Below are 27937 nucleotides of genomic sequence, written 5' to 3'. Positions count from 1 at the left end.
AACAAATGGTGCTGGGAGAACTGGACAGCAACATGCAGAAGAATGAAACTAGACCACTTTCTTACACCATTCACAGAAATAAACTCAAAATGTATGAAGGACCTGAATGAGAGACAGGAAACCATCAAAACCCTAGAGGAGAAAGCAGGAAAAAATCTCTCTGATCTCAGTCTCAGCAATTTCTTACTTAACACATCCCCAAAGGCAAGGGAACTAAAAGCAAAAATGAACTATTGGGACCTCATCAAGATAAAAAGCTTCTGCACTGCAAAGGAAACCATCAACAAAACTAAAAGGTAACCAACGGAATGGGAAAAGATATTTGCAAATGACATATCGGACAAGGGCTAGTATCCAAAAGAACTCACCAAACTCCACACCCGAAAAACAAATAATCCAGTGAAGAAATGGGCAGAAGACATGAATAGACACTTCTCTAAAGAAGACATCCTGATGGCCAACAGGCACATGAAAAGATGCTCAATGTCACTCCTCATCAAGGACATACAAATCAAAACCACACTCAGATACCACCTCACGCCAGAATGGCTAAAATGAACAAATCAGGAGACTACAGATGCTGGAGAGGATGTGGAGAAACGGGAACCCTCTTGCACTGTTGGTGGGAATGCAAATGGGTACAACCACTCTGGAAAACAGTGTGGAGGTTCCTCAAAACATTAAAAATAGATCTACCCTATGACCCAGCAATAGCTCTGCTAGGAATTTACCTAAAGGATACAGGAGTGCTGATGCATAGGGGCACTTGTACCCCAATGTTTATAGCAGCACTCTCAAAATAGCCAGATTATGGAAAGAGCCTAAATGTCCATCAACTGATGAATGGATAAAGAAATTGTGGTTTATATACACAATGGAATACTACATGGCAATGAGAAAGAATGAAATATGGCCCTTTGTAGCAATGTGGATGGAACTGGAGAGTGTTATGCTAAGTGAAATAAGTCATACAGAGAAAGACAGATACCATGTGTTTTCACTCTTATGTGCATCCTGAGAAACTTAACAGAAGACATGGGGGAGGCGAAGGGAAAAAAAAAGGTTAGAGCGGGAGGGAGCCAAAACATAGGAGACTCTTAAAAACTGAGAACAAACTGAGTGTTGATGGGGGGTGGGTTAGGACTATTGAGGAGGGCACCTGTTGGGATGAGCACTGGGTGTTGTATGGAAACCAATTTGACAATAAATTTCATATTTAAAAAAATAAAAAATAAAGCAAGGACAACTTCCACAAAGCAGCTCATATGACTCAACAGGAGAAGGTGCTTTGGATAAAAGGTCTTCCCCCTGGCTCTGACCAGTAAGCAGACAACACACACCCTAATTAATATAGCGTCAAAATGAACTGTGCTTACCTTTTCATAGCAGAATAATTGGATGACTCTCGATGACATCTTGAGTTTAAGGAATGAAAGTTCCAGGAATCACAGATTCTAGAGGTGGTACACCTGAGAGGAATCACATGAATTCATCTAAAAGTAAAAATTCTGAAGTTTCCAAAGAGAGATGAGTCAACTTAGTTTCAAAGCATTCAGATTGCCAATCTTCTTTCTGTATTATTTCTACCATTTTTCTGCTGGACTCAGAGGTTTCTTGCCTTCCCAGTTGCACATGTGTCTCAAACAGCAGATGCCAGCTCAATATATTCAGAAATAAGTAGCATTTTCTTCTTTTTAAATTTTTTAATGTTTATTTTTTTAGAGAGAGAAAGGGACAGAGCATGAACAGGGGAGGGGCAGAGAGAGAGGGACACACAGAATCTGAAGCAGGCTCCAGTCTCTGAGCTATCAGCAGAGCCCAACATGGGGCTCAAACTCATGAACTGTGAGATCACGGCCTGAGCCTAAGTCGGGTACTTAACCAGCTGAGCCAACCAGGTGCCCTATAAATAAGTGGCTTCTAGTAGAATTCTGGAATCATAGAAATCAGACTCCCAAGGGTTTTCTAACAGGTCTTGGACCTAATATTTGCCACTGTGTCTTCCTGCCTGTAGAAGGGGTTCCAGGGTGGGGTAGAGAAGATATTTTCTTCTACTGGCAGGCTAGAGAGATAGGAAAAGATGAAAGGGGCATACTCCTTTCACAAATGGAATTAAGATCCTTGAGTGATTAGATCATAGGAGAAGCCTGGGATGCAAGAAATAATTAACAGAGGATAAAACCTCAGAGAGCTAACTGTGATAATTTCCATAGGGACAGCCCAATCTAGGATACTACCAAGAGACAGAGAACTATTAAGATTTATTAATAACATTCATTAATAAGATTAATTAATTTTTTTTGTAAAATTTAGGTCAGTAGTTCTCAACCTTGACTCTGTATATTAGCATTCCAATGCCCAGGCTGCAATGGAGCCAATTAAGTAGAAGCCTCTGGGGGTGGAACCCAGCCCTCAGTTGTTTAAAAATCTCCCCAGCTGAGTCCAATGTGCAACCAAAACCGAGAACCACTGATTTGAGCAAGATTTGAGACAGAAAGTTTGAGAAGATCAGCACATGTTATTTGGAGCATTAGGTGAGTTTCATATTCAAGAGTTAGTTGCGGGGATAGGGTGCCTGGGTGGCTCCGTCAGTTAAGCATCCGACTTCAGCTCAAGTCATGATCTCACAGTTGGTGAGTTGGAGCCCCGCATTGGGCTCTGTGCTGATAGCTTGGAGCCTGGAGCCTGTGTCTTCGGATTCTGTGTCTCCCTCTCTCTCTACCCCTCCCCTGCTCACACTCTGCCTCTCTCTCTCTCAAAATTAAATAAAACGTTAAAAAAAAAAGTTAGTTGGGGAAGGTGGAAGTATTGATCATCTCCAAGGAAACATACCAGGTACAAGTGAGACCTGGCAGATGGGAAGCAGCAGATAACAAGAGATCTAGGTCTCAGAAGTAAAAATCTGGTCCGTGGGGTTTGTTGAAACAATGGAGGTTCTCAGGGGACCCAGAACTGGCTGACTTCATCTCTTCCTCACTGTGGTGCCCGCTTACTGCAGAATCTCAAGGACTGTGTCAGACTGGATCACAGCCAGTGAAGACAGGCAAGAACCAGCCTCAGAAGCAGATGAAGATTTTACACAGGCAGCTGAAAGGAGTAGGGAAATGAAGCTTTATTGAATATCCTGCTACTACAGAGAAAGATGTAGTTAGTAGAGGGGCCCAGTGATTCTGTTGCTATTAAATCTGGTAAGTTACTCAAGGTCTAGACTAGTTAAAAGATGAGACAAAATGGCCAACAAGCACATGAAAAGATGCTCGGGACCACTAGCCATTGGGGAAGTGCAAATCAAAACTACAAGGAGATATCACCCTGCCCCCATTACGATGGCTACTGTCAAACAAAACAAAAGTGTTGGCAAGCATGTGGAGAAATGGGAACTCTTGCACACTGCAGGAGGGAATGCAAAAGGTGCAGCAGCTTCGGAGAACAGTATGGAGGTTTCTTAAAAAATTAAAACTAGTACTGCATGATCCAGCAATTTCACTTCTGGGGATATACTCAAAAAATAAAAATTGAAAGCAGGGCTTTGGAGAGATATATGTACATCCATAGCAGCGTTATTCACAATAACCCAAAGGTGGAGACAATCCAAATGCCCATTGATGGATGAACGGATAAACGAAATGTGGTCTGTACACACAGTAGAATATTGTTCCGCCATAAAAAGCGAAGGAAGTTCTGACACATGCTGCAACATGGATGAACGTTGAGGACATTATGCTAAGTGAAATAACCTAGTCTTAAAAAGACCAACTTGTATGATTGCCTGGTTAAAATGGTAAATTTTGGATTATGTGTATTTTGCCACAGTGAAAAAATAAAAATTATACATAACCAGATATTTTTAGGTTAGGAAAAGCAAGGTGTAGTATTGTTTATATTATGATGCAAATACTTTTGGCCAAAGAAGAGGAATGAAAGTTCGTATAATCTCTTATTTCTTGCTGTATTTGTGTGTATACATATTTCTGTGTGTGTGTATGTGTGTGTGCGTGTGTATATGTGTATGTACTTGTATTCATACCAAGAACCAGTGGGAAAATAAACAAAATGAATAAAATGGGATGAAGGGAAGAGAGACTGAGACTTCTTGTGACACCGTTGTAATAGTTTTGACTTTTGAGTCAAGTAAATGTATGGCCTATTAAAAATTAAATTGTTAAAATAATAAATCTAAGGACGGGCAAAGCCAAAGACAGAGAAGAGGCAGTGGAGCAAGGGTTGATCCTCTGTGGGCCTCTTGGGGCCTAATATTTAATAGACACATCAACAGTGGCTTTCTTCCAAGTGTCTGTGGTACCCATTTGTCTTTGGCTGAGACGAATGTGAGATTAAAGGGAAACTCTCCTAGGAGACAGCATGCAAAGGCGTGAGAATTGCAGAGCTGGAGGCAGGGGAGTGCCAGCCTGCCCGGGGCTGCATGAGGCCCAGCATCTTGCTGAGGATGGAGGAATCCATGGGATTAGGGCCTGGAAATGTTCCCACTGAGCTGCATATTACATCTGAAGGGAACCACAGTCCCAGGAGGGAGTGAAGGCCATGTCACCCTGGAGGAGCAGAGAACATAGGACTCAAAGGGGAAAGAGCAAAAAATAAGCTGTAAGCTAAATAAGCTAGATTCAAAGAGGAAGAATCCTGGAGTGTCTCAAATGCCACTCTTTGCGAAAGAAGTTAATGTACATCGAGTCCTCTCTCCCCATACTGAAATGTAGTGTCCCCAACTAACACCTTGATGCACCAACTTTCTCTGTGGAGACTCAGTTTACAAACTGTACACTCACTCTGGACCCCAGCTCAGCTTGACCAGCATCCCGGCAGGCTTGAAACCACGGATATCTTCTCTATTTCCCTCTCCTTCTACACCCAGGCAATGCTAATTCATCACTTTGGTCTTTGGTTGGCAAAGCAAAGTGGGTCTGGTTAGGGGAATATTATTTTTCCTGGAAAACTGTCCCGTGTAGCACACATTGTTGTTGGATACATTTCCAGAACCAGTATTGTTAGGTCAAAGTATACGTGCATTTAAGATTCTGATGGATATTGCCAAATTGTCTCCTAAAGAGGCCATTCAATTTTCACTCTCAGCAACAGTGCATTTTGAGGGTCTGTTCTATCATGTTCTTGCCAGCACTGTATACAATCAGACTTTTCTATATTTGCCAAACTACTAGGGGAGAATGTGATCTCATAACTCTTATATTTGAGTAGAGTTAGCCATTTATATTCATATTTATGTATCTATTTATTTATTTACAGTGTGTTCATATTAATGGGGACGGGGTAGAAAGAGAGGGAGAGAGAGAATCCCAAGGAGACTCTGTGCTGTCAGTGCAGAGCCTGAAGACCTGAGCCAAAGTCAAGAGTTGGACACTTAATGAACTGAGCCACCCAGATGCCCCAGACATTTATATTCGAATGTGAATTGTATTTTCTGGTCCATTAAGAACATTTTAGCCTTTGCCATTATAATATTTTCCCCAACTTGTCTTTTGACTCTGTGGTAGTTTTTGTGATGAGCAGGTGTTTGTCTGTCTTTCCTTCATGATTCTTATATTTTGTATCTTGCTTAGAAAGGCTTTTCCCACTCTAAAATTATATTTTAAAAACTCATCTCTTGGATTGTCATGCTTTTTCAGTTTTGCTTTTGGTAAGGTGCCTTAACAGAATCTTATTTTTAGGTAAGGCAGGCTTCCACCAGTTGAAATAATGAGAACATTTTATAAAACTGGGCATATTTGTTGTATAGCTGTTCCCCCCAAGAAGTTATGGCTCTGGTTTCACCTCTGTAGGGGAATTTTCAAGTATTTCTCATAATTGTAACCTAAAAATACATCTATAGAAATATTGCTACCTCCGCGCATATGCACAACTGAGTTTTTATGCCTTGGGCAGCCTGCATTCTGTTCTGGCACCCAGACAGAGATTATTTTTACAGTCTTAACAACTGTTTCCAGTAAACAGATTACATTGCGTGGGAGAACCAAATTTGAAAGGGGCCCCAGTTGAACTTCCATTATTTGTCAATTATTAGCATGAAGCTACTTAAAGGTTTCATGTGACAAGTCTTTAATACCATGGGCTAGAAGATGTCCATTAAGGAAGAATTGTCCTAAAGGGTTTCATTCAGAGACATTAAGAAATGTTTCCAAAGCAATGGTTTCATCAACTTCAAAGTAAGGCCAACTTATAACTTATCGACTTATGTGATTTGGAGAGTCTGCCAGAACTATTCTAATCCCTACCTCTAAGAGGAATACTCCCAGTGTTTTATCCTTAGGGAACAAAACAGAAAATATACTTGATACTGCATCTTGGTGGTGAAAATTCCAGAATTCGTGGTAGGAACACAACCCTCCATATAAATATATTTCCAAGGATCTCCACCACCAATCAGTTCCAGAAATATCAATAAGGAGCAAAATGTTCTCTTTCATATCTCCACTGTCCCCTGTACCTACCAGGGGCTGGACAGCAGTGAGATGATCCTGCCAAAGGAACAAGAAACAGAGAAAATGGAAAGACCATAAAAAGATATTGTTCCTCAAAGCCATAAACTGTAAAGTCATTCTGTTCCTCCCCAACCCCTAGCCCATGAAGATGATGAAATCTGGATTCCACTCTCCAAAACACCCCACCTCTGCTTCTTCTGCCCCTCAGAGCCTCAAAAACATGTCTGCATGTGATCATACATGTTTTTAATCACCAGCACCTGGAAACATAACGTTTCCCATGCAGGGTAACCAGATTCAGCAAATAAGAATGGAAGGTGCTCAGTTAACTCTGAATTTCAGATAAACAATTAATAATATTTAATATAAGAACATCCTATGCCATGTTTGGGACTCAGACTAAAAATTTTCATCGTTATCTGCAATTCAAATTTAGCTGATGTCCTATATCTTATATAACAACTCTACTCCCAAGGCAGCCACCTTAGAATAGTTAAATGAATAAAAATTCTTTCTCATCATGAAATAAAAATCTGTCTTCTACCCATTGGTGGTCCTTCAGATATTTAAAGAAAGCTGAGGAAGCACTAAAGTCAGACAGCTTAGGTTGAGTTTTGTTACTTTGTGACCTTGGGCAGTTTCTTTAACCTCTGTGTTTTCCATCTCCAAAATGAGATAATATCACCTGCCTTACAGGGAAACCGTTATTATTGTAGCTCTTAAAAGCCCCAAATAATGTCGTTCAGCCTAGTCAAAGTGATGGTTGGAATCAGCCACAATTCTGAGTAATGTTAATGGAAATTTAGAGAAGACTGTTTTCACTAGGGTAAAACACTAAGATTGCTGTTAACCTGTCCTGGAGGATGAAGGGGGATATCAGTTAGAGAATGTTTAGAACAGTTAGAGGATGCTTAACTGATGATTACTCTCTCTATATTCTGTATCCAGTCATCATGACACTGGCTCCTAGGTCTGTTGTCTCAAAAGTACAAAGAGCAGCTGCAGAGTATTCACAGGTGTCAATAGTTATTTCTGAACTACAATAACTGTGATCTTGAGAGATTATATTCATCATAGAGAATAAATGTTAGTTGTTGGAAAACAATTGTTGTCAGTCCATGTAATAATTTAAGTGAATTTTTTCATCAAAGTTGTGCTAAGTAACCTATTAACTATGATTTCACTGATCTGTTATAATCAAAGTAATTAGCATACAAACTGTGCAGATTCTCCTGCAAAAAGAAATTTCTTTGGAATAATTAACTTGAAGGAATTTATATTAAGCACACAATATAAACTCTTATTCTTCCATATTATTATAGCCTCTTCCAATAGGGTTCTATGCTGTATCCTGGTCCCTTACCTGAAGCTGCCCACGTTAAGATGTGCCACAGTGAAGCAGGACTTTCTCCTCTCTTGTGCTGGGCCTTATATTTCCAGTAATAAAGCTCAAGATCATTTGAAACATCACTAACTGACTTCCACAGAGCTGTCAGTTACTCAGTTACAACCACTTTTTGTTCCTCTATATGCTATGGATAAATTTCTTATATTTTGCATTTGGTTTCTTTGTTCCTAAATTTATAAAACTTGCTAAATTGTAGCTTTGATTTGTAGGTGGAAATCTAGCATATCCAGATTGTTTTTGTACTCTTCTAAACCTTTATCTACCATATATTTACTTTTTTGTTGTCATTGGTCACAAAGCGACATGCTTTTTTTTAATCTATATATTTGTTTTTAAAAATATTTTGTGATTTAGAAACTCAAGCTTTGAGGCAGGATGACTGAGGAATTTTAGGTTTAGAGCTAAAAGAGATTCCTTCTGTGTTGCAGTGTATCAGAGGGAAGGGGTTTTTCTTACCACCAGTTGCTTGGTAACTAACATTCAGGTCAATTAACAGACATGTGTGACCAGATGGCTAATCACTCTAGTGTATCTACCTAACAGGGAGGCCATACAAGGGAGGTAATAAAGATGATAACAGGTCTTTGCAATATTCTGAGCTTAGTAGAAAAGTAGATCAGCTTTATTTTGCATTTTCAAACATGTGTTCTAGAATCAGGTGATCATTTTTCCTTAATATTTGTCCACAAATCTGTTAGTAGATACACGTCACATAGTTCAGTTCTGGCATTTAAAGTTCTATATATAGGTTTGGAACAGCTTTCTATCTGGCAGTGGAGAAGAAAAGGGACTTCTCTCCACAGGCCATCCTTGATCTTAAGAGACCTAAGCCCGACATACCAAAGAGAAGAGGCAACTATAAGCCAAGATCACTGATCCTTGGCACAGAAGATGGGCTCTTCCATCCAGTTGGAGCCATAATTCAGCTTAATCCTAAACACGTTAATATATTATCCTCTAAAGCTAAGGATTTCCTTGCAAAGCTGAGCACAAATTGTGCATTTTGAATATACATCATAGTGTAAAAGGACCACATTCCTTGCTGCTTCCCAATTGTCGTTTTCTGCCTTTCTCTCTCTCTCTTTTTGCCTTTCTCTTTCTAATCTTTCCCCACATTTAGCTGTCAGGTAATTAATGTTTGTATGAACTAGGTGAATTCTGTTTTTTAAAATCTTTTACTTTTTTGTTGGCAGGAGAAGCAGGATGGGGAATAATATGTTTTTAGTTTAGTTTTTTTTTTTTCAAGTTGCTAAAGTACTCAAATTAAGAACAGATAAAGCAAGAAACTGATTAATAAGATGTGGGCCAGGACACGAACAATAACGCCAAGAAATAACCACTCACACAGTAGCTTGGTATAATAGATGGGCTTTGGGTTCAACCAGAACTGGCTAGTAAACATGGATTCTTCTACTTATTAACTAGGTGATTTTGAGCATGTAATTCTCAGAGCCTCAGCTCACTCCCCATTCCTTTCATACCACTGCTATCTGCCAACAGACTTGTGAGGGTGGGAGGAGTCAAACTCCAACATGGCTCTAATATTCTTTTAGCTTTTCCCTAGAAAAGCAGCAGCTAGGGGAATTGGTACAGCAGCTAGGGGAGAGGATGGAGCTTGCTTGGATCTATTGATCCAGTTGTTCTGGAACAGGTACATGTAGGAAAAGTTTAATCATCAGACACTAGCTATATGAGCTATGTCTTCAGAGATCCAGAGAGTCCAAGGACATTTCTTATGCCTCGATATATTGAAAGACCCCAACCAAAACATTTTCTTATGCTTGCATTAAAAACCTGTGTGATATGCCTAAAATGGCATGACATGATAAGGTATAATTAAAGAGCTAAAAGAAAAAAAAAGTAATAGAACTAATAAAAAGTAATAGAAGTAATAAAAACTAAAGAATAGCTCTGTCCCCTGAAAACCAGTGTATGTGTTTGGTATGAAAAGTGCTATCTGGATTGTCTCTGGGTTAACAATAACTCAGAGGCAAGCTGGCGTATACCTACTGTGAAAAACTCTAGTGTTGCTTCATTCTACATGACATTTCTTGGATAAACATTGGTTTGAAGTTCACAAAACTGTGCCTGCTCTTGAGGTGTTTTGTGCACTTAGGTTTTCTAGACAATGCTATGAAGCCATTCCTCTGAATATGAAAGTGATCCTACTGGCACCAAGCAAATGTCAAACCACACTGAGACATGTATACAAGGAGGGAGGGCCCATAAGAGCATGTTTTATCTTTTGCCAAACTTTCTCCTGCTTCACAAAAGAGTATGTGTCTTTTAAAATGCATACGCTGCAAATGTAAGATCCCTTGGAAAAAAAAATTTGAACAAGATACTAACTACGACCAACTAGTTAATTCCTTGGAGCTCTAGGCCAGCAGAGGAACATTCAGGTGCCAGTGACAAGCACATATTCCCAGCCATGAACATTGGGCGTTCTCCAGTAGAGCAAACCTAATGTATCCATAGAACAGCAACCTAGAGCCTCCAGAGTTACAAAGGAAGGGGAATTAAGAAGAAGGAAATTGAGGCAAGGCAACATTTAACCAAGGGGTGAGGTGGGTTCTAGTGAGTTGCCAGCCTAGAGTCTTCACTCCATCAATCCTCTCATTGTATTTGAAGAATGTTCATTAACTTCCCAGTGCCTCTCCATTGTCCCTATTAGGGAGCCACTCATGTCCATTTGTACTCTACCCTGTTTTTGTTGTTGAAAATGTCAGATAACACTCCTGTGGCCTGGGATAAACAATCTTTGCCTGGATTATTGTCTTATTTATTTCCCAATATGACACTTTTGAAGAAAGTGAAGCTTTGGAGAAACATTCCTCTTCCAAACTAGACTATGTTGAATCGGCAATTGAATTTTGATATGTCATACTCTTCACGTGTGATGAAAAGGACTTTGAGATTTTTTAGAGATTTTAAAACCTGTTTCTTCATTACATAAGTGGGTCAAGAGATTAGAATACAGCTTTTATGATTTAGTATGATGGTAGGCAGCCTTCAAAGATGGCCTTCAGTGATCCCTGCCTCCTGGTAGTCATGCTCTTGAGTGTGGGCTGGACCTAGTGATTTGTTTCTAATAACATATGGCAAAAGTAGATAGGATGTCATTTCTGTGCTTAGGTCATGGAGAGTGTGACTTCATCTTGTTGGATTTTATTGGCCTTTTTAGCTTGCATACTATGATGAAGCAAGCTGTTGTGTTGGAGGGGCACACATGGCAAGGAACTGAGGGTGGCCTCTAGCCTGGCAGCTAGCGAGGAACAGAGTCCCTTAGTCCAACAGTCTATGAGTTAACTTGACAACAAACTAACCAACCAATGAGTGAACTTGAGAGTGGATCATGTCCCAAATCAACTGTGACACTGATGAATGAGGCCCCAGTGGGAACCTTGACCGTAGTCTCATAAGAGATCATGGAAGCAGAGAAGCCAGTTAAGACTCATACAGATTCTTGGTTACAGAAACTCTGAGATATATTGTTTGAAATCACCCAGTTTTAGGGAAATCATTGTCCAGAAAAGGAAAGCAATATAGGTATCATTCTATTTATACTTCTAAAGACTAAAATACAGATAACAACTCAAGCGTCTTTGACTTTTTTTAGTTTAAGTATGCAACTAAGGATACCAACCAGAAAGTACAATATGACTTCAAAAATTTTAAACAAAATAACAACTACCTACAAAATTTATCAGTGACTTATTCTGAGTAGTGGGGTGATTAGCAATTTTATTTTTCTCTTTGTACCTTTGTGCATTTACTAAACTTTCTACAGTTAACAAACATAGCTTTATAATAGAAGTTGATAATGAAACATATCACTAAATGTGTAAGAATCCCACTTCCAGAATGCAGTCAATATAAATCAAAGGATTGTACTAAACAAAATTATTCACTGAATTAACTACCTTTTATACACGGTTCGACAAAAGTAAAGGATTCTGACACTTTTATATAAACTGACATTTAAAAGATGCATTTTCAGAGTAGGGTGAGAGCCAGATGAGCAAAAGAACATATTCGTGAAAGTACCAACATAATCTGAAATATATTTAAGTGATAGATCCAGGATAAATGCCTAGGACCACCTTGTAAAGCCCTATTGTCAAACTAAGTAAAAAATGAAGCAGGAAAATCTGAATGTACATCATTCCTTACATATCTTAATTAGATATTTTTTGTTTAGGTCACATTATATATGTTTCCACACCTGAAGTTAACTTTTGAAAAACACTTGCCTTGAAAATACTATACCATGACATGGTGAATGAAGAGTTACAATATTTATCCACATATATTTTCAATGAACTTAAACAAAAGGCAGAATATTCAAAAGTTTGATTCAGGTAAGGCATTTAGATTACTTATCTGGCAGCAAGAAGAATCAGGGCTCTGGTAACTAAGCGATGAATCAACTTTACAGGGAAACATTTTACGCATCTTGTAGTGGTTGGAGGGAAAAGGGATGTTAAATATTAGCTATCTCAAAACAGACCATCTTCCTCAGCAAGCCAATTTTAAAAGGTTGCTACTTTTTTTGGAACTAGATAATTTGATGAGACATGAAACAATGGAAAATTAGTCTAGTTATGGAACACAAGACATTTCCAACACTCCAATTATCTTAAGATGAAGTTTGCTGCTCTGGAAAATCCAGATGTGGTGTGGCTTCCTGAGAGAGGTCACGATCGTGTCTTCTTTATGAAGGTGCCATCTTTAGAAAAAGAATGTGTAGGCCCTGACATAATGGTGACGTGTAGTGGAATGACTATTGGTCTCAGTATGAAAATATTTATCTACTCATGTTCTAGCTGTGTAAGCTCGGAAAAACAACCCCCCTTCTAGCTTCATTCAAATTATTCATTAAATGCAAATAATACTTATCTCCTATTTCAATGACTGGTTGAGAACCTCAGTAAGATATTTATTTATGTTAAGAGCTTTACAGACCAAAGTTGACATACAAATGTTAAGACTAAAAGAATCAATATGGGCATAATCAAGTATCTGAAGGAGCAAAAGATTTCCCAGGAGAAACAACTCCAAATTAATCACTGATGAGATACTGTAAATTTTTTTAATGTTTATTTATATTTGAGAGAGAGAGAGAGAGAGAGAGAATGAGCAGGGAAAGAGCAGAGAGAGAGGGGGATGGAGATAGAATGTGAAGCAGGCTCCAGGCTGTGATCTGTCAGCACAGAGCCCAATATGGGGCTCGAACTCACGAGCCATGAAATTATGACCTGAGCCGAAGTCGGACGCTTAACAGACTGAGCCACTCAGGCCCCCCCATGATGGGATACTATATAGTTTATATCTGAAGACATTGCTTCAAACTTATTCTATTTCCCTGAATTGACCGGTCAATTCCCAAAAAGGCATATTGTGACTAAATTGTTGACCAAATCATATTTCCACAACTGCTTATTTTTGAAACAAACTTTTCTACACTAGTAATTAAAAACACAACTATGTTATGTTCTGGTCAGTCCTCCTTCTGAAAGGCCATCTTGCTTCTTTCAGAAACCTAGTCTTTATGGCAGTTCATTTTTAATTCTTGCCTACAGCCAGATATAACAAGTATGTATCAACATACTACACTCCTGAGGCCAGAGACTTTTGCCTTCTTAAAAAGCCACAGCTATGCACACACACACCAACACACACCAGCCTACTTGGGGCTTTGAAGCACGACCTAGCTCAGTTGAAAGGCAGTATCTTCCACCCATTCCTCAAATCTAGGAGGTGACTATTATTGTGTTCTACATGCAGATTCTGCCATAAGCATAATAAAAATCAAGATGTGGAAGCACTGAGACTAATTTTTAACAAAATACTGAGGCCACCAAAATTCACATTCATGTAACCCTTAGACAATGCCCCAAATATAAATCACTCGTGGTCATACATGTGCTCCTGTGTGCTCATTCGTACTGCTCTAGCCTCCTACTGCCCTGATCCAAACTCCACTCATGGTGTGCCTTCCTCCCAAACTCTTTCCTGTGGGAATCCTACAACCTGATTCTGAGGTAAAAACCCAGCCTCTGCCCTCTGTTTCCTTCCATTGCTCAAACCCTTTGCTCTTCCTGTTGAACCTCACTGGAAGGAGCCCAGCTGTAGATTAACCTCTGTCCCCTCTGTTCCTATACTACGTTGCACCCTGTAGATCAGGGTAACTATAAACCCATGGTCTCAGCTACTTTGAATCTTCTCTGCTCAACTCCAAAACCTTAACCTATAACCTTTTCCTTAACCCCAAGCAGGACACTGTATTTTCTAATTTGCTGAGAGAAATAAGCCAGTGCAGGGTAACTCCCTTAACTTCTCTTATCCCATTTTAATCACTCTTTCTTCGCCTCAAAAAGGCATGTCCTTCCCCATGAGGCCAATTTCTCCAACATGATGATGTCTGGAGAAGACATGGGAAGTAAGGCAATAAACAGGCACTGGTTGTAGTAAGACAGGTGAGAGGTAACAAGGGCCAGAAGGAAACTGTGGCTTTGGAAATAATGATGTGTTCCTCCCCCTCCCCAACCCTGAATTTTTGGAGACTAACTAAGCAGGGCTACAACCACAGATAACCACTAGCAAAGGCATGTATCTTTGCTTAACTAGGAGCAGAGGAGAAAGGAACTGTAGAACATACTTCTACCCTGAGGAAAAATGGGTGAGTAGTTGGCAGAAGAAAATAGCGTAGAACAGTGATCTCTAAAGCAGGTTGTACACAAGGTGACCGCAGGGGATGTGGGAAAATAGGATATCTATTTCGAATTCCATTTTGTTTAAAAGAAAGAGGAGGAAACTAACCTTCACGAACATTTACGTTGTCTATTTCAAATATGTACATATACCTATATTGATGTTGTTAAAGATAGATCATACTCTAAGATTATGTTGAGCCTTGCAAAATTAGCTAATGATAAAATACATGCAAGAAATACCTTGGAAGAAATTAACATGCATATATTGGAAGGGTTTGCTCAAAAAACTTTTATTGATAGAAATATGCCATCAAGAGGGCTGGAGACCACGGGCATGGAAGTTAGAGTATAAGGCCCTGGGAATTAAATATCCTAGTCTTTGCCCTGGGGTAAAAGTAGTTATATTTTAGTAATATTCTAAACGAATGGTTTGTTTTTAGGTGAGGATAACTTTTGAAAGCTTCTTAATCTCTATTCTCATATCCTATGCAGTCTTTTAATTTCAAATAATGGAGTATAATAGAAGTGTGGTAAAACAATACAAAATCCCTTTGAACACATTTTGCTTTGCATATAGTCTTAGCATGTTGGAAGCAGAAAGAATTCCGTTTTTGTCATCCTTCATCCTAACTAGATAGCCAACATTTCCATAGGCTCTGAAATTACATAAAATCAACCCAAGTTTTAGAATTCGGTAGGTTGTCAGATTTTTGTCATATGAACTATTTCTTGCACAAACGTGTTACCCATGACTCTATTCTCTTCCCAGTAGATTTTGATAAGCATGAAGTCAATCCCTAACATGACTGAAGGGAACTTATTAAAGTACCTAAAGACACAGTGTCCATCCTTGCCTTCTTTGTGGGACCCCCAAAGGTAAGTCACGGCCAAGTGGCAGTGTCATCAGATACACACACAACTGCTTGGGCACTTGTACTGTTGGGTGGTTATCTCCTCACCCAATTGACAATAAAGCACATGCATTTCAAAGCATCTTGTCAAAAAAGGAGTAAATCATTGCACTACATTACAGTTTCCCTTGTAAATGCTGAAAGCAAGTTTTACAAGGATAAAAAAAAAGGGGGGGGGGGGAGCAACATCCTTTCCTAGTCTCTCCTCCTTTTCAGCTTTACAGGTCAATTCCTGACAGTCACAGGGCACCTCCCAAGCCCTTCCACCAGCATGTGCCATAAAAGGAACCAGATCTGATATTTGGCCAGGCCCATCTAGTTCTGCACTGAAATCAAAGAGGATGCTCCATTATTTCAAAACAAGGTAGCAGTACATCAGAACTAGTAAGTTTTGATTTTTTAAGACAAAAAAGCTACTCCATGGTTCCCTAGTGCTTAAGAACTGTTATTTAAACAAGGAGACCTTTAGGCCAAGGTGGCTCTAATGTCTTAATGGCCTAACTTAGCAAACCAAAGTTTAAGCCTGTAAATGCCTCAACGTTAAAAATCAAAATACCTTGGGATGCCCAGGTGGCTCAGTCAGTTAAGTCTGGCTTTGGCTCAGGTCATGATCTCACCGTTCATGGGTTCGGGCCCCACGTTGGGCTCTGTGCTGACAGCTCAGAGCCTGGACCCCACTTTGAGTTCTGTGTCTCCCTCTCTCTCTCCCCCTCCCCCCACTCATGCTGTTTCTGTCTCTCAAAAATAAATAAAACATTAAAAAATTTAAAAAAATCAAAATACCAAGGACAACCAATTACAAACGGCCAACTAGGGCTTAAGCTATAGTCAATCAATAACTTCCTTACTTTCCTTCCTTCCTTGCTTTTGTCTACTCTCTATCTCTCCCGAGCTCCTGTCAGTGGAGCACTCCCAACCACTTCCAGTTTGGTGCTGATTCCAATAGATTTTTGCTCAAATAAACACCTACATTGTTTTTAAAATGTTTATTTCTGAGAGCGAGAGTGCCCAAGTGGGGGAGCAGAGAGAGAGAGGGAGAGAGAGAATCCCAAGCAGGCTCCACACTGTCAATGCAGAGGCCAACACAGGGCTTGAACTCACAGACCGTGAGATAGTAACCTGAGCAGAAACCAAGAGCCGGACACTTAACCAACTAAGCCACCCAGGCACCACAAAACTCCTAAAGGTTTTATAAAACTCCTAAAAGTTTTATAAAAATTCCTCAGTTTGTGGCACCTGAGTGGCTCAGTTAGCTAAGTGTCTGACTCTTTGTTTCAGCTCAGGTCAGGATCTCATGGCTCCTGAGATCGAGCCTTACGTCAGGCTCTGCACTGACAGCTGGGAACCTACTGGGGATTCTTTCTCTCTCTGTGCCCCTCCCTCACTCATGCTCTCTCTCAAAATACATAAATATTTTTAAAAAATTAATTTATCTTTTAACAGAACCAAACTTTTAAGATTTTTAGAGTTGATGGGGCACCTGGGTGGCTCAGTCCATTAAGTGTCCGACTTCGGCTCAGGTCATGATCTCGTGGTTCAAGAGTTCAAGCCCCACAAAGACTCTGTGCTGACAGGTCAGAGCCTGGAGCCTGCTTCAGATTGTCTCCCTCTCTCTCTACCCCTTCTTCACTTGTGCTCTCTCAAAAATAAATATTAAAAAAAAAGATTTTTAGAGTTGAGATTCATTTCAATGTCATGGTTGTTTTTTTTTTTTAAAGTTTATTTATTTTTGAGACAGAGAGAGACAGAGCATGAATGGGGGAGGGGCAGAGAGAGAGGGAGACACAGAATCCGAAGCAGGCTCCAGGCTCTGAGCCATCAGCCCAGAGCCTGACGCGGGGCTCGAACTCACGGACCGCGAGATCGTGACCTGAGCTGAAGTCGGACGCTTAACCGACTAAGCCACCCAGGCGCCCCTCAATGTCATGTTTTTTAAAGAAAAAGAGAGAAAAATGAAAGAAGAGACAAGGAAAAGGAAGAAGGTGTGTAGGGAATGAGGTGTGTCTGCTACATTCCCTGAAATTTATGGGGGGACTCTTCAGAAGTCAACCTGTGGGTAAAGGATTAGTTCAAGAGGAAACAAAGATCAGGCATCAAAGTTTGAAAAGTTCCCCATGAGGGCAACTGCTGATAACTAGGAGCAGTTCCTTAAGAATTCTCTGAAGTATTTTAAACCACTTGTTTTTCTTCAAAAGCTTATTTAACTTATAAAAAAGAGAGAGAGAGAGAGAGAGAGAGAGCAAAATCCCCAGGTCTTTAACAGGGGTGGCATTCAAAGAGGCTGAGATAAAAAACATTCCCTTAAATTTGTCTTTGAAGTAGAAATGTGATCACATGCAAATCACCGAAGGAATAAGGACAATTCCCACTGCTTTCTCGGATGACATGTTTATAAATGCATGAATGACAACACGTGATCTGTTAGGTTAGGATTACCCTTTTCCATCAAGGACTCCCACCTGAGACCCATGCTTGGCGAGAAAAGGAACTACTATCACTTAAAAGCGGCACCTAATTTCTGTCAGTGGAGACTCCAGGCCCTTCTCTGTTGGCCTCTGTGAACAAGGCCAAGCAGGGAAAACATAATACTATCCCCTTGAGCCTCAACAACATTTGCTGAGATAAATTTACGGAGTTCTGGGGAGAGTCATAACCTGTCACGCCCTAATCAGGATTGGCCATTCTTCTAATGGCCATTTTTTGTATTTAGGAAAATTTGATCACTCCATTTTTAAATGTACACAGGCCAGAAAAATATCACTATATTGCCTTAATAATAAAATCAGCACCCTGTCACACATCCCCTGGTTTTAATTCACGTTTTTTAGTGATTTGAGTGATTTGCTTGTTGATGAACTGTTTCCCCCTTGAATAGAAGATAGCAAGGAACCTACAGCCTCAGGGGAACACAGGAGCTTGCACACGGTTGGTACTAAAAATATTTGTAGAATACTGAATATATGTTAATGTCATTCTTAGTACATACCTTATTGTGTCCCTGTGTTTTGATGCCCCCCAAACTTACCCTGTCACACTATTAGTAAAAATACATCAGACGTACAACCTTTATTCAAAACAAACAAACGATAGAAAAAGTTCTTTAAATAATCAGGTATTCCACATGTTCAAGTGAATAGGTTTTATTAAATGCATACTAATATCTTTCTATAGTATGTGAGTATACATAATAAATTAAAATGTATATATTTATTAAATATAGATATAATACCAGAACATGATTATTTCAGATGAGAAATCAAAATAAACCCATTTTTAAGTATCTTTTGGTCACTCCAAATTGATATTGCTCATAAAAAAATACACGGATTTTCCCTGGGGAAAAAAATTAATTCCATAGCAATGTAGTTAAGGGACATGTTTTATTTCATAGCTTTCTGCAAGCAAAATTGCTTTGATACAAAATGAGTTCAATGATACAGGTGCTACTGTCCACTCAAGCAAAAGAAAACCTCACATTTATATGAATGCACTTTATAATTATATTCTTACAGTATAATAGGTCTAATATCCGGGACACCTCTGGCCTCATGTGAAGCGATGGCACAGAAATGCTGTAAGGTTCTTGAATGTCATAGCACTGGCAAGTGCCTAAAGTAACTTCCTGTGAGTTCTCTGTCAGACACTGCTTAAAGAACTGTACGTGGTTGTGTTCGTCTGTCTGCCCTCCCCCTTTTAGTTTACATTTTAATGATCTCAAAATGTATGCCCGGTGTGTGTCTTTTGGCTTCTCAGAGTGTCTACAAAAGCAAGAAAATGTCATGAGGTATCCTTAACGTTAGCTGCGGCTGTCGTGCTGTGGCTGTCGGAGAGGATGAGGACTTACCTGTAGGTACAGTCACCGATTCTAGTGTGTGCTCCACACCTTACAGTGCGGAAATGTTAGTGCATGTTAGACTCTTTCCTCCCCCTCACATATGATGTGACTTTAATCCCCAGAATATCTGACAAGAAATTATACAGATAAAATAAGAAGACAAATACACAAATAAGGCCATCTGCAGAATTTTAAACTCAACTCCTTGCAATTATTTCACAATAATTTCTACATCATATTTTACATCTTTCAAACTTAAATAATAAACGCTCAAGGAAGGGCCGCGGTGGAACCAATTGCACTATCTCTTTGAGGACTTGTCCAATTTGCTGGCAGGTGATTTCCTCTGGGGCGTGGGGATTTTGGAAGGCTTGGCTGTGGATGGCCGAGAACCTGCTCGGGGCGTAGGCCTGTGTGTCTGGGGGACAGTCTCCACGTCTGAGCACACAGACTGGATTTCCGAAATGTCAAAGTCTGACGCATCACTGCCTCGGCGGCTGCTGGCCCTGCTGCCAGCTTTGCTTCCGGCTCGGCTTCCTGGTCGGCTAGGAGTCTTCTTGGGATCTGAGGAGAGAGGACGGAGTTGAACCACCCTCATTCCCGGGTCCATCGACAACACATTCTTGAAACCTAATGCCACCTTTAATCTCAACAACATTTTTTTGTCACCTAGCAGGCACTCAGCAGACACTTGTGGATTCGTGGCCTTTCTGCATTCCACTAGGGTCGGTAGCCTCACTCTAAGTCGATGTAATATACAAAAAGGTAGGCTTACAGACAAAAGGTAGGTTTGGGCTTAGACAGGATTCCATTTCCTACAAACAGATATAAGGAATATACCTAGAATTTAACATTATGCTTTCCAAAGTTTAACATGTGTACCTAGGGATGTGTGCAGGGCAGACATGGGGCAAACGCTTTACCCGAGGATAAGTAATTTGAAGCACAGAGGAATTTAAAAGAGAAGTCTTGAAATTTTAAAGAAACTTCATGCTTGCTGAGCCCACAACCCCAGGGACCAGGTTCACTATTCTGTGAAGAAGCAGGACTAGCACGGGTTTAAGGCCCAGTCCAGTTGGGTTTTTCCAACCACCCAAAATGGAGCCCAGGAAACTTGTAAGCAGACAGAAGAGCCAAGAGCTTCCAGCGTAAAGGGATAGGATACTGCTCTAGTTTTTTTTATGCTCATCTTCCTTTGGTACTTTCCAAAAGGGATTTTCTTGTCATTTATCCCCTACCGTTGTTGGAGGACAGGGCTATGTGTCATTTTGAAAGAATACAGCACTGTCAATTTGTTATTTCATCCGCCATGAAGAAGAACAGGGACTTTCACCTTCAGATCATACCGCAAAAAGCTATCACAGAAAGAGCCACATCACACTTACCAGCAAACTGTGTTCGGACTCTGGCGGCTGCGGTGGTTATCAAGCCACTGTCGTCCCCAGAGTGGAAGCCTTTCCCTGATAAATATCCTGGAAGTCGAAGCTTGCTTCCTTGTATTGGTGTTCCCTGTATTTAATCAGTGAAAGGACATTTCAAGAAATCGTTCCTGTTCCACGATATTCCACTGACACCACATTATAGATTGGTGGAAGCCCCTGCACTGGGCCTCCTCAGGAGGGGGAGTGGGAGAGGCTTTTCGATTAGACGTGGCATGGGGTTCTCTCCACTTGCTTCTTCCCACTCATTCCTTATTCCCTCCCTGAGTTAAAAAGGAATTCATATGGAAGAGAAAACACAGAAATAGAGCTCCAAAGGATAGCAAGGGGGAAAAAAAGGCAAATTAAACCGTGAGCACATTAGTGTCTTTCAGGTTGTCAGTGAACATTATGGAGTTAGAAGAGTCTTGCCAGAAAGGTAGGGAGTGCATGGTACAGAGAGAGAATGGGACTCTGAAAAAGCTGTGCTTGGATATTCTGGTGCCTCCAATGCTTTTAGGGAACCAGCCAGAAATAAACTGACAGAACAATAAGTAAATGATGCCTCAACAGTCTTCATTTAAACAAACTTAACTGCAAAAAAGAGGCAGTGACATTTTACAACTTGGTACCACATCACTTCATCTACTTTCATTTCCTTCTATGGTCTTTATGCAGGAGACACGTGGGCAACACTTAGGGAAAATTCTTTAAAAATTCTTATAGGAGTTCACAGAGAATGCCTAAAGCAATCACAACCATGAGATTTTATTATGAGCCTAAAATCACTGCATTTTTTTCCAGACCACAACATTCTGAAAATTTCCCCAAAGTTAACAAAATAAGCAAATCTCCCATGAAGTATAAGGGATGTCACTTGCCTCAATGAACTCACAGGGAGCTGCTCAGAGGAAATGAACCTGTACAAATTATGTGGGCATTTTTTATTTTTATTTATTTTTATTTGTTTATTTAATATGAAATTTATTGTCAAATTGGTTTCCATACAACACCCAGTGCTCATCCCAACAGGTGTATATGGGCATTTTTTAAATAAAATTTTTTTTTCTAAAAACAGAGTGAGCAAACATGAGTGGGCAGGAGGGGCAAAGGGAGAGAGAATCTTAAGCAGGCTCCATGCTTAGTGCAGAGTCCAATGTGGGGCTTGATCCCACGACCCTGGAATCATGACCTGAGCTGAAATCAAGAGTCGGACGCTCAACCAACTGAGCCACCCAGGCACCCCATGTGTCCATTTTTTTTAAAAATTAGTTTTTCTCATATTAGTTGTAAATGTGTAATGAGGTGTATGTAAGACATTTCGATATATTAGAGTTGCAATTTAATATAAATGTAATATTCAAAATTCATTTACATATGTATTCTATACATACATTTAAGGACAGAATTAATATGTGATTTGTATACGTATATAACTTAACTCTTCGGGGCGCCTGGGTGGCTCAGTAGGTTGAGCATCAGACTCCTGATTTTGGCTCAGGTCACGATCTCACAGATTGTGAACTGAGCCCTGTGATGGGCTCCATGTTGACAGTGCAGAGCCTGCTTGGGATTCTCTATCTGCCCCTCCCCTACTCGCTCTCTCTCAAAATAAACATTTAAAAAAACCTTAACTTTTCAAAATACTTTCATCCCTGTAAGGATAATTAATCCTTACATTCCCCTAATCACAACTTTTTTGGCAAATGTGAAAAATGAGGGCCTGAGGAGGGCAGTGATCTGCCCAAGATCTGACAACTTTCATCTAGTTAAATTCCTAAGTTTAAAAGAATCTTGACAACCCACAAAAGAGTGAGGACCCCCAAATTATGAAACATATCACCCAAGGTGGCAGAATTCATTGCCATGTAAAATCATTCTTCTCGGAAGGCCTTGACTGCTCTTATTTTAGGGTCACCAACCCTACCTAGGATTCTCCCAGACCCCTCCATAGAGGCATATACCTTAGTTGTTTTCTCTCTTTGGTTGTTTTGTCTAATGAGGCTATTTGAAATGAAACATAGTTTTATAGTAGTTTAAATAACATACTTAAACTCTAATCTGGGGGAATCTCTAGTTTTAAAAAAATTGGCACATAGCAGCATAGCCCTAAATATTTAAAACATGTATGTTGCTTGAGGCCTCTTGAACTGTTCTCAGTTTTTGTTACACTAGATTCACCATAAGTGACAGGGTGGAAATGAAGGGTCAGGGAATGAGGAAGAATTGAAGAATGGATTGTTTCTGCCTCAATTCTACCATTACCAGTAATGACATTTTGAATCACGAGAGTAATGAAATTTTCTCTGCTTACCTCTTACTACTGATGTGAGGATTAAATAATAGATTAGAAAGTGTTTTGAAAAGCATACAGGGCTTTTTACAGGTACTATATATGACTTTCATAAAAGGGTCCTGGACTTCATTTCAAGCAAAGTTATTTAGGGACATCACCCCAATTATTGTACCTCTAATCAAGTATGTGATCATTTGATACCTATGTGTGTGTCATTTTACAGAGAACTTTCTTTCAAATATATTTGGTTGATTTTCACTTGAATGAAATGGTCTGATATATGAGCTAATTGGGCACATTTTACATGACCTAAATATCTTATCTCCATAAATCCTGCCATATAAAAAGCTGAAGCACACTTAAATAATAATCCTTAAAGTCTAATAAAGACACATACCTATTGAAAATGCCAGATAACTTTTTCATACCTAAGCTACCCCCCCCGCCACTGAAAACTAAAAGGCTTTTATGTCTTACCCACCCAGCGTTCTTGTGCAGAAATAAATGTAGCATACGTTTGGAAGGACCTTGCTCACAGTCTACACTTAATAAATATTCTTTTAAGCAAATACAAATGTAAATGACATTGCCTCTCACTCTCACCTGAAGGGGTATTGTTGCATTTCTTGCCCAAATAATGTCTAGAAGCACAAGCATACCATGAGCTCTAAAAGAAACTTGACATAAGTCTAAGATAATCTCCCGTATTTTCACTCTCCCAAGAGAGAAAAGACACTCTCATGTCTTCCCAGAAATGCGGAGTTGTTTATTATTTTATAGAAGTCTGTAAAAAGACGTGGTATTATCAAAAGTGCATGTGTTAAGGGAGAGGTAAAGCAATGTTAGTGGGTGACAGTTTCAGTTAAAGAAGACTGTTAGACTAGAATCTGGGCCTTACGATACCTCTGCAGACGGCACGGAAAAGTCTGAGCACTCTGCTGGTTTACAAGGAGTTGACATTTTGCTGTTTGTCAACCATGGTTTACCATAATTGCGTGTTAAAGGATGGAGAATCTGTATGGAACAATGGCAAATCAAATGTAAAGGACAGCAGATAAAAAACAAACCACAGAAAGAGATATTCATAGCAAAGAGTAATGTTTCACAGTAAGAATGATAACGATTACAAATAAGTGGAAAGATTGAATGGCAAATTATATACATCAAGAAAATAAAATAAAAAAAATAAAGCTTTATTTAAAAAGAAAAACCAATCTGAAAGGTAACCAAAGCCCCTAAATAGACAGTCTCCATATGGGCCACAAGGCAAAAGCACATATGTAGATACATGTTTTTAAATCCTTCGTGCGTCATATTGTGAGAAGGGATACAAATGGAGAAGGCAGGTCCTTCAAATGCTGGGGTCCCAAAACATTCAAAAGTATACCGGAGACAGTGACTGCATGGGAGAAAGACAACCTTTCCCAGCTGAGTCTTACCTTGGGTGTGCTGGTGGCAGGGACCTGTGGAGAGGCTGCCTGGCCAGCCTGACTGGACACAGACGTTGAGCGGTTGGGTGAAGCTCCTCTTGACGAAGGCCGCGATCTTCGGCCCCGGGGCCGGAAGGCTGCCATACCCTGACTGGCACCATCTGCTAAAATGAACTTCTCCCGAAGTTCCATGTTTGTCCTTCCTTTGGCTGGATTACGTGGCACACAGCGAGGTACACAAGCAAAAGAGGAAGGGGGAAAAAAAAGAGATGCTCAATCAATTTACGGGAAGAACAACCAGCTGGCACCACAGATTAAGTTGAGGATTTCAAGAACATCTTTTTGCCATGCCAACTCCAACTCAGCATAACAAAAAGTTAAATGCATTCCTTTACAATGCATTCCTTTTGGATACAAGTAAGTTTGGGAAAGAAAAAAAAAATAGTGTGTTTATTCTAACACTAGACACCAGCAAGAATAACCACTATTAAAGAAAGAGTCAGCATGAAAATGGAAAGCTCATGCTAAAATATTGTTAATCCACCAGCTACTGATGCCCACATGGTTTCATCGCCCTTTCTGCACACTGAGAAGACAAGCCAGTAAGGCGGGGACTGTGTCTTTTGCATGTACTACTGAGGTAAGGAGAATGCCAGTTTTTTAACACTGGAATTAATTAAACAATAGAATTACACAGAATGAGAGATGGCTTGTTAATCATGATGACAACATATAAACTCTCAGGTTCTTCACTTAAATGAGGCAACTAGTATTTTTATTTTATGCCTCCAAAAAGTCTGTTTAACCAACATGCAAATAACAAACACCAGACCCAAGGATAGGAGATAATCAGTGATGCAACACTCATACAAACACATATGCACACGGAGAACACTCCACAAGAACCCAATGAGCAACGTGTTAGCATGTGTTTGATCACTTACAGAACACCTACGTGTGCAACACACCGGAAGTGTGTCAACGGTTCAGAATTTAAATTTGGAAGCACCAGCTCAGTTGGATATGAGTTAAGCCATACGCGATGGATGAAGCGTGTTATCTTAAAACAAATGATTAAAGCGAGAATGTAAAAGTAGGAAAGAGAAAAGGTAAGAGGGGAGAGGCAAAGAGAGGGGTTGCCAACCTATAGTAGGCTGAGTAGTAGTAATTGAAGAGTTTGATTCCGAACGTAACATTTTACTCCCATGATGATGAACTAGAAAAAATGACACAGGATACCAATCACATTAAAGAATACTGTTAGCAAGAGAAGAAACAAAGTACAGTAGTTGAATATGCAAAGGGTGCTCAGATCCGGCTTTTAGCACACATTTTAGAAGAAAAGTTGCATCAGGAAAAGAAGCACTCTGAGATTTGACTCCATAAGAAAAACCTATTTGGAAGACTTGGCCGCAGCCACGACAGCCTCTCTAAGCAACTCGACAGGATGCTACACATTCTCATTTCTTTGTTTCATAAATGAAGGTACATTACTTCAGGCTGCATTTACTAAGAAAGGGAGTTTTTGTTATTTTGCCCCTTTTTGGGGTGTATCTGTGACTTGCAGAGAGCAGAGCTACTTGTAGGGTTGTATGCTGATCGAAGGTGCCCTTGGCAGAGCAGGGCTCACTCTGATACACCTGTGCATCCAGGTGCCAGCACTAAATTAACAAACAGGCCCCACCGGAAGAACCCCGGCCTCCCGCAGGGTAGCCTATCAGTATCAGCACAAACATTTGTGGTTGTTTGTTTAAGAGGAGTAAAATGAGCTCACAGGTTAAAGAAAATCACAGAATTTTATTGTTTCCTTTTTTCAAAGAAAAATGGACCTACTAAGTAAAGGGGACCTAACTAGAAACTGCAATCAAATGACCATTTGTAAGGTAAATCAGTTAAGAATTCCAAAATCGACTATGGCATCTGAAAGACAAGGAAAATTAAAAGATAATCAAGGACTCTGTGGCTGGTAGATATGGAGTGAGCTATATAGTAGCATATGTTTATATTTTTAATGTGCTAACCTACAGCTTCCAAGTAAGTGTCAAGTTAGCAGTTGATAATTAATTTTTAAATGTTTAGGTATTACTTTCCTTACCTTCCCCCAATTTAAAGGAAAAAAAAACTTTCACTTTTAAACTTTTACCATCCAGCATATTCAGTCTTCTTCACCTCAGTTTCCTTTCATTTTACTTTGCTATTTAATGACAGATGAACTCTTTTCCCTAGTTGATGTAATTACTGACTTTGAAAACTGCATATGGGAGCATTTCATTAAAAAATGAATACATCTACTCTAGTATTTCCTGTCTATCACTCTCATAATTATCCAGAAGAAGTAAGAAAAAAAAATGAGAAGAACATGGTTTACATGATTGCCAAAAGTTCTTTGGGAACTTTAGGCTGACAGAGACCAATGTGAAATGTTCATTACCGTAATAAATAACCAAAATTAGACCCAGCATGTTTTTGATGCTGGGAAGTAATACAAAATTGGTATACTTTCATGGTATTATTATCATAACATAGCATCTCCTTACCCCTGCAAGGATCATTTTTCACCAAGAACTCATCAAGTGCCATCCATCCGCCTCCAACACGAACCATTACGGTACTTCGTAGGATTCGAACGAGCCTCAGCTGCTGGGAGTCCCCAAACTGTGAAGATGAAAGACAGAACCTCTAATTGTCAACAGTAAGGCTAAACACCTAAGGATGATATGCAATCTGCAGTAGCTTAAGCAACCAACTTAAATTTCTTGCTTAGTTCACAGCGATTAGTAAAATCTCATAAAAAGGGGTTTGAAATGATCTGCGTTAGACTGCTGCATGCTGATTTAGCCCAAAGGAAACAGTTTGAAAAAAGCTACCAAGGTTATCAAGTGTAATATTGAAGCTTTGTTCCAGAAATGAATTTTCTTTATGATAGAAACATTAGTAAGGCAGTAATTGAAAGATGTTTCTAGAAATTAAACACAGACATCAAAATAAGCACTGGCCCACCTGCCAGGGCTTATACAAAATAAGATTCTAAAGAAAGTTTAGTAAACTCTGATTCTTCTTCATTAAAACTTCCTCTTATACTAAAACTATTTTCCACTGAAATCTGCAGGAATAATCTCCATAAGCTCATTCGGTTTTCCCTAAGAGCAGTTTTGACTTTAGAGAGATAAAGCAGTAAATGAACATGACCAGCAAAAATTTCACAGTCAAATGAAATTTCTGGATCACTAATGCTCTGGTAAACCAATCTGTCAAAGGCTGGATTAGTGTGCCATTTTGGATTACTGTAATATTAGAACAGCCAGTGACACATTATTAGCGATACAGCTTTCGAATCTAAAAGGCTTTGTCTTAAAGCTGTTTGTACCATAATTACTGACACTAATACGCAATTGTGTTCTTACCCTTTCAATGGATTTCCAATCACTTGGATATGCTACAAATTCTGCAAGTCTGGAATAACCGTCTAGA

The 27937-nt window shown here is 39.7% G+C and overlaps 1 protein-coding gene across 31 annotated transcripts in view; it reads right to left on the bottom strand.

Annotated features, from left to right (window-relative positions):
- Nucleotides 1–18611: 18611 nt before the first annotated feature.
- DST (dystonin) overlaps nt 18612–27937 on the bottom strand; it is a 490174-nt gene continuing 480848 nt past the window's right edge. For 16 of the 31 annotated variants that reach the window (XM_053222633.1, XM_053222646.1, XM_027057529.2 and 13 more), the window contains 6 exons: nt 27004–27121; nt 25611–25682; nt 24476–24675; nt 23940–24050; nt 20708–20831; nt 18612–19886 (listed from right to left, as the gene is read on the bottom strand). In XM_053222633.1, the coding sequence (XP_053078608.1) occupies nt 19624–19886; nt 20708–20831; nt 23940–24050; nt 24476–24675; nt 25611–25682; nt 27004–27121 (888 nt within the window). In that variant the 3' untranslated portion in view covers nt 18612–19623. The remainder of the gene's footprint in view (nt 19887–20707; nt 20832–23939; nt 24051–24475; nt 24676–25610; nt 25683–27003; nt 27122–27937) is intronic. The other 15 variants (XM_053222637.1, XM_053222640.1, XM_053222656.1 and 12 more) reach the window with 2 other exon arrangements.

The sequence above is a fragment of the Acinonyx jubatus genome, chromosome B2, assembly GCF_027475565.1.
Source record: "Acinonyx jubatus isolate Ajub_Pintada_27869175 chromosome B2, VMU_Ajub_asm_v1.0, whole genome shotgun sequence".
Lineage (NCBI taxonomy): Eukaryota > Metazoa > Chordata > Mammalia > Carnivora > Felidae > Acinonyx > Acinonyx jubatus.
This window is presented reverse-complemented; position numbering and strand designations above follow the sequence as displayed.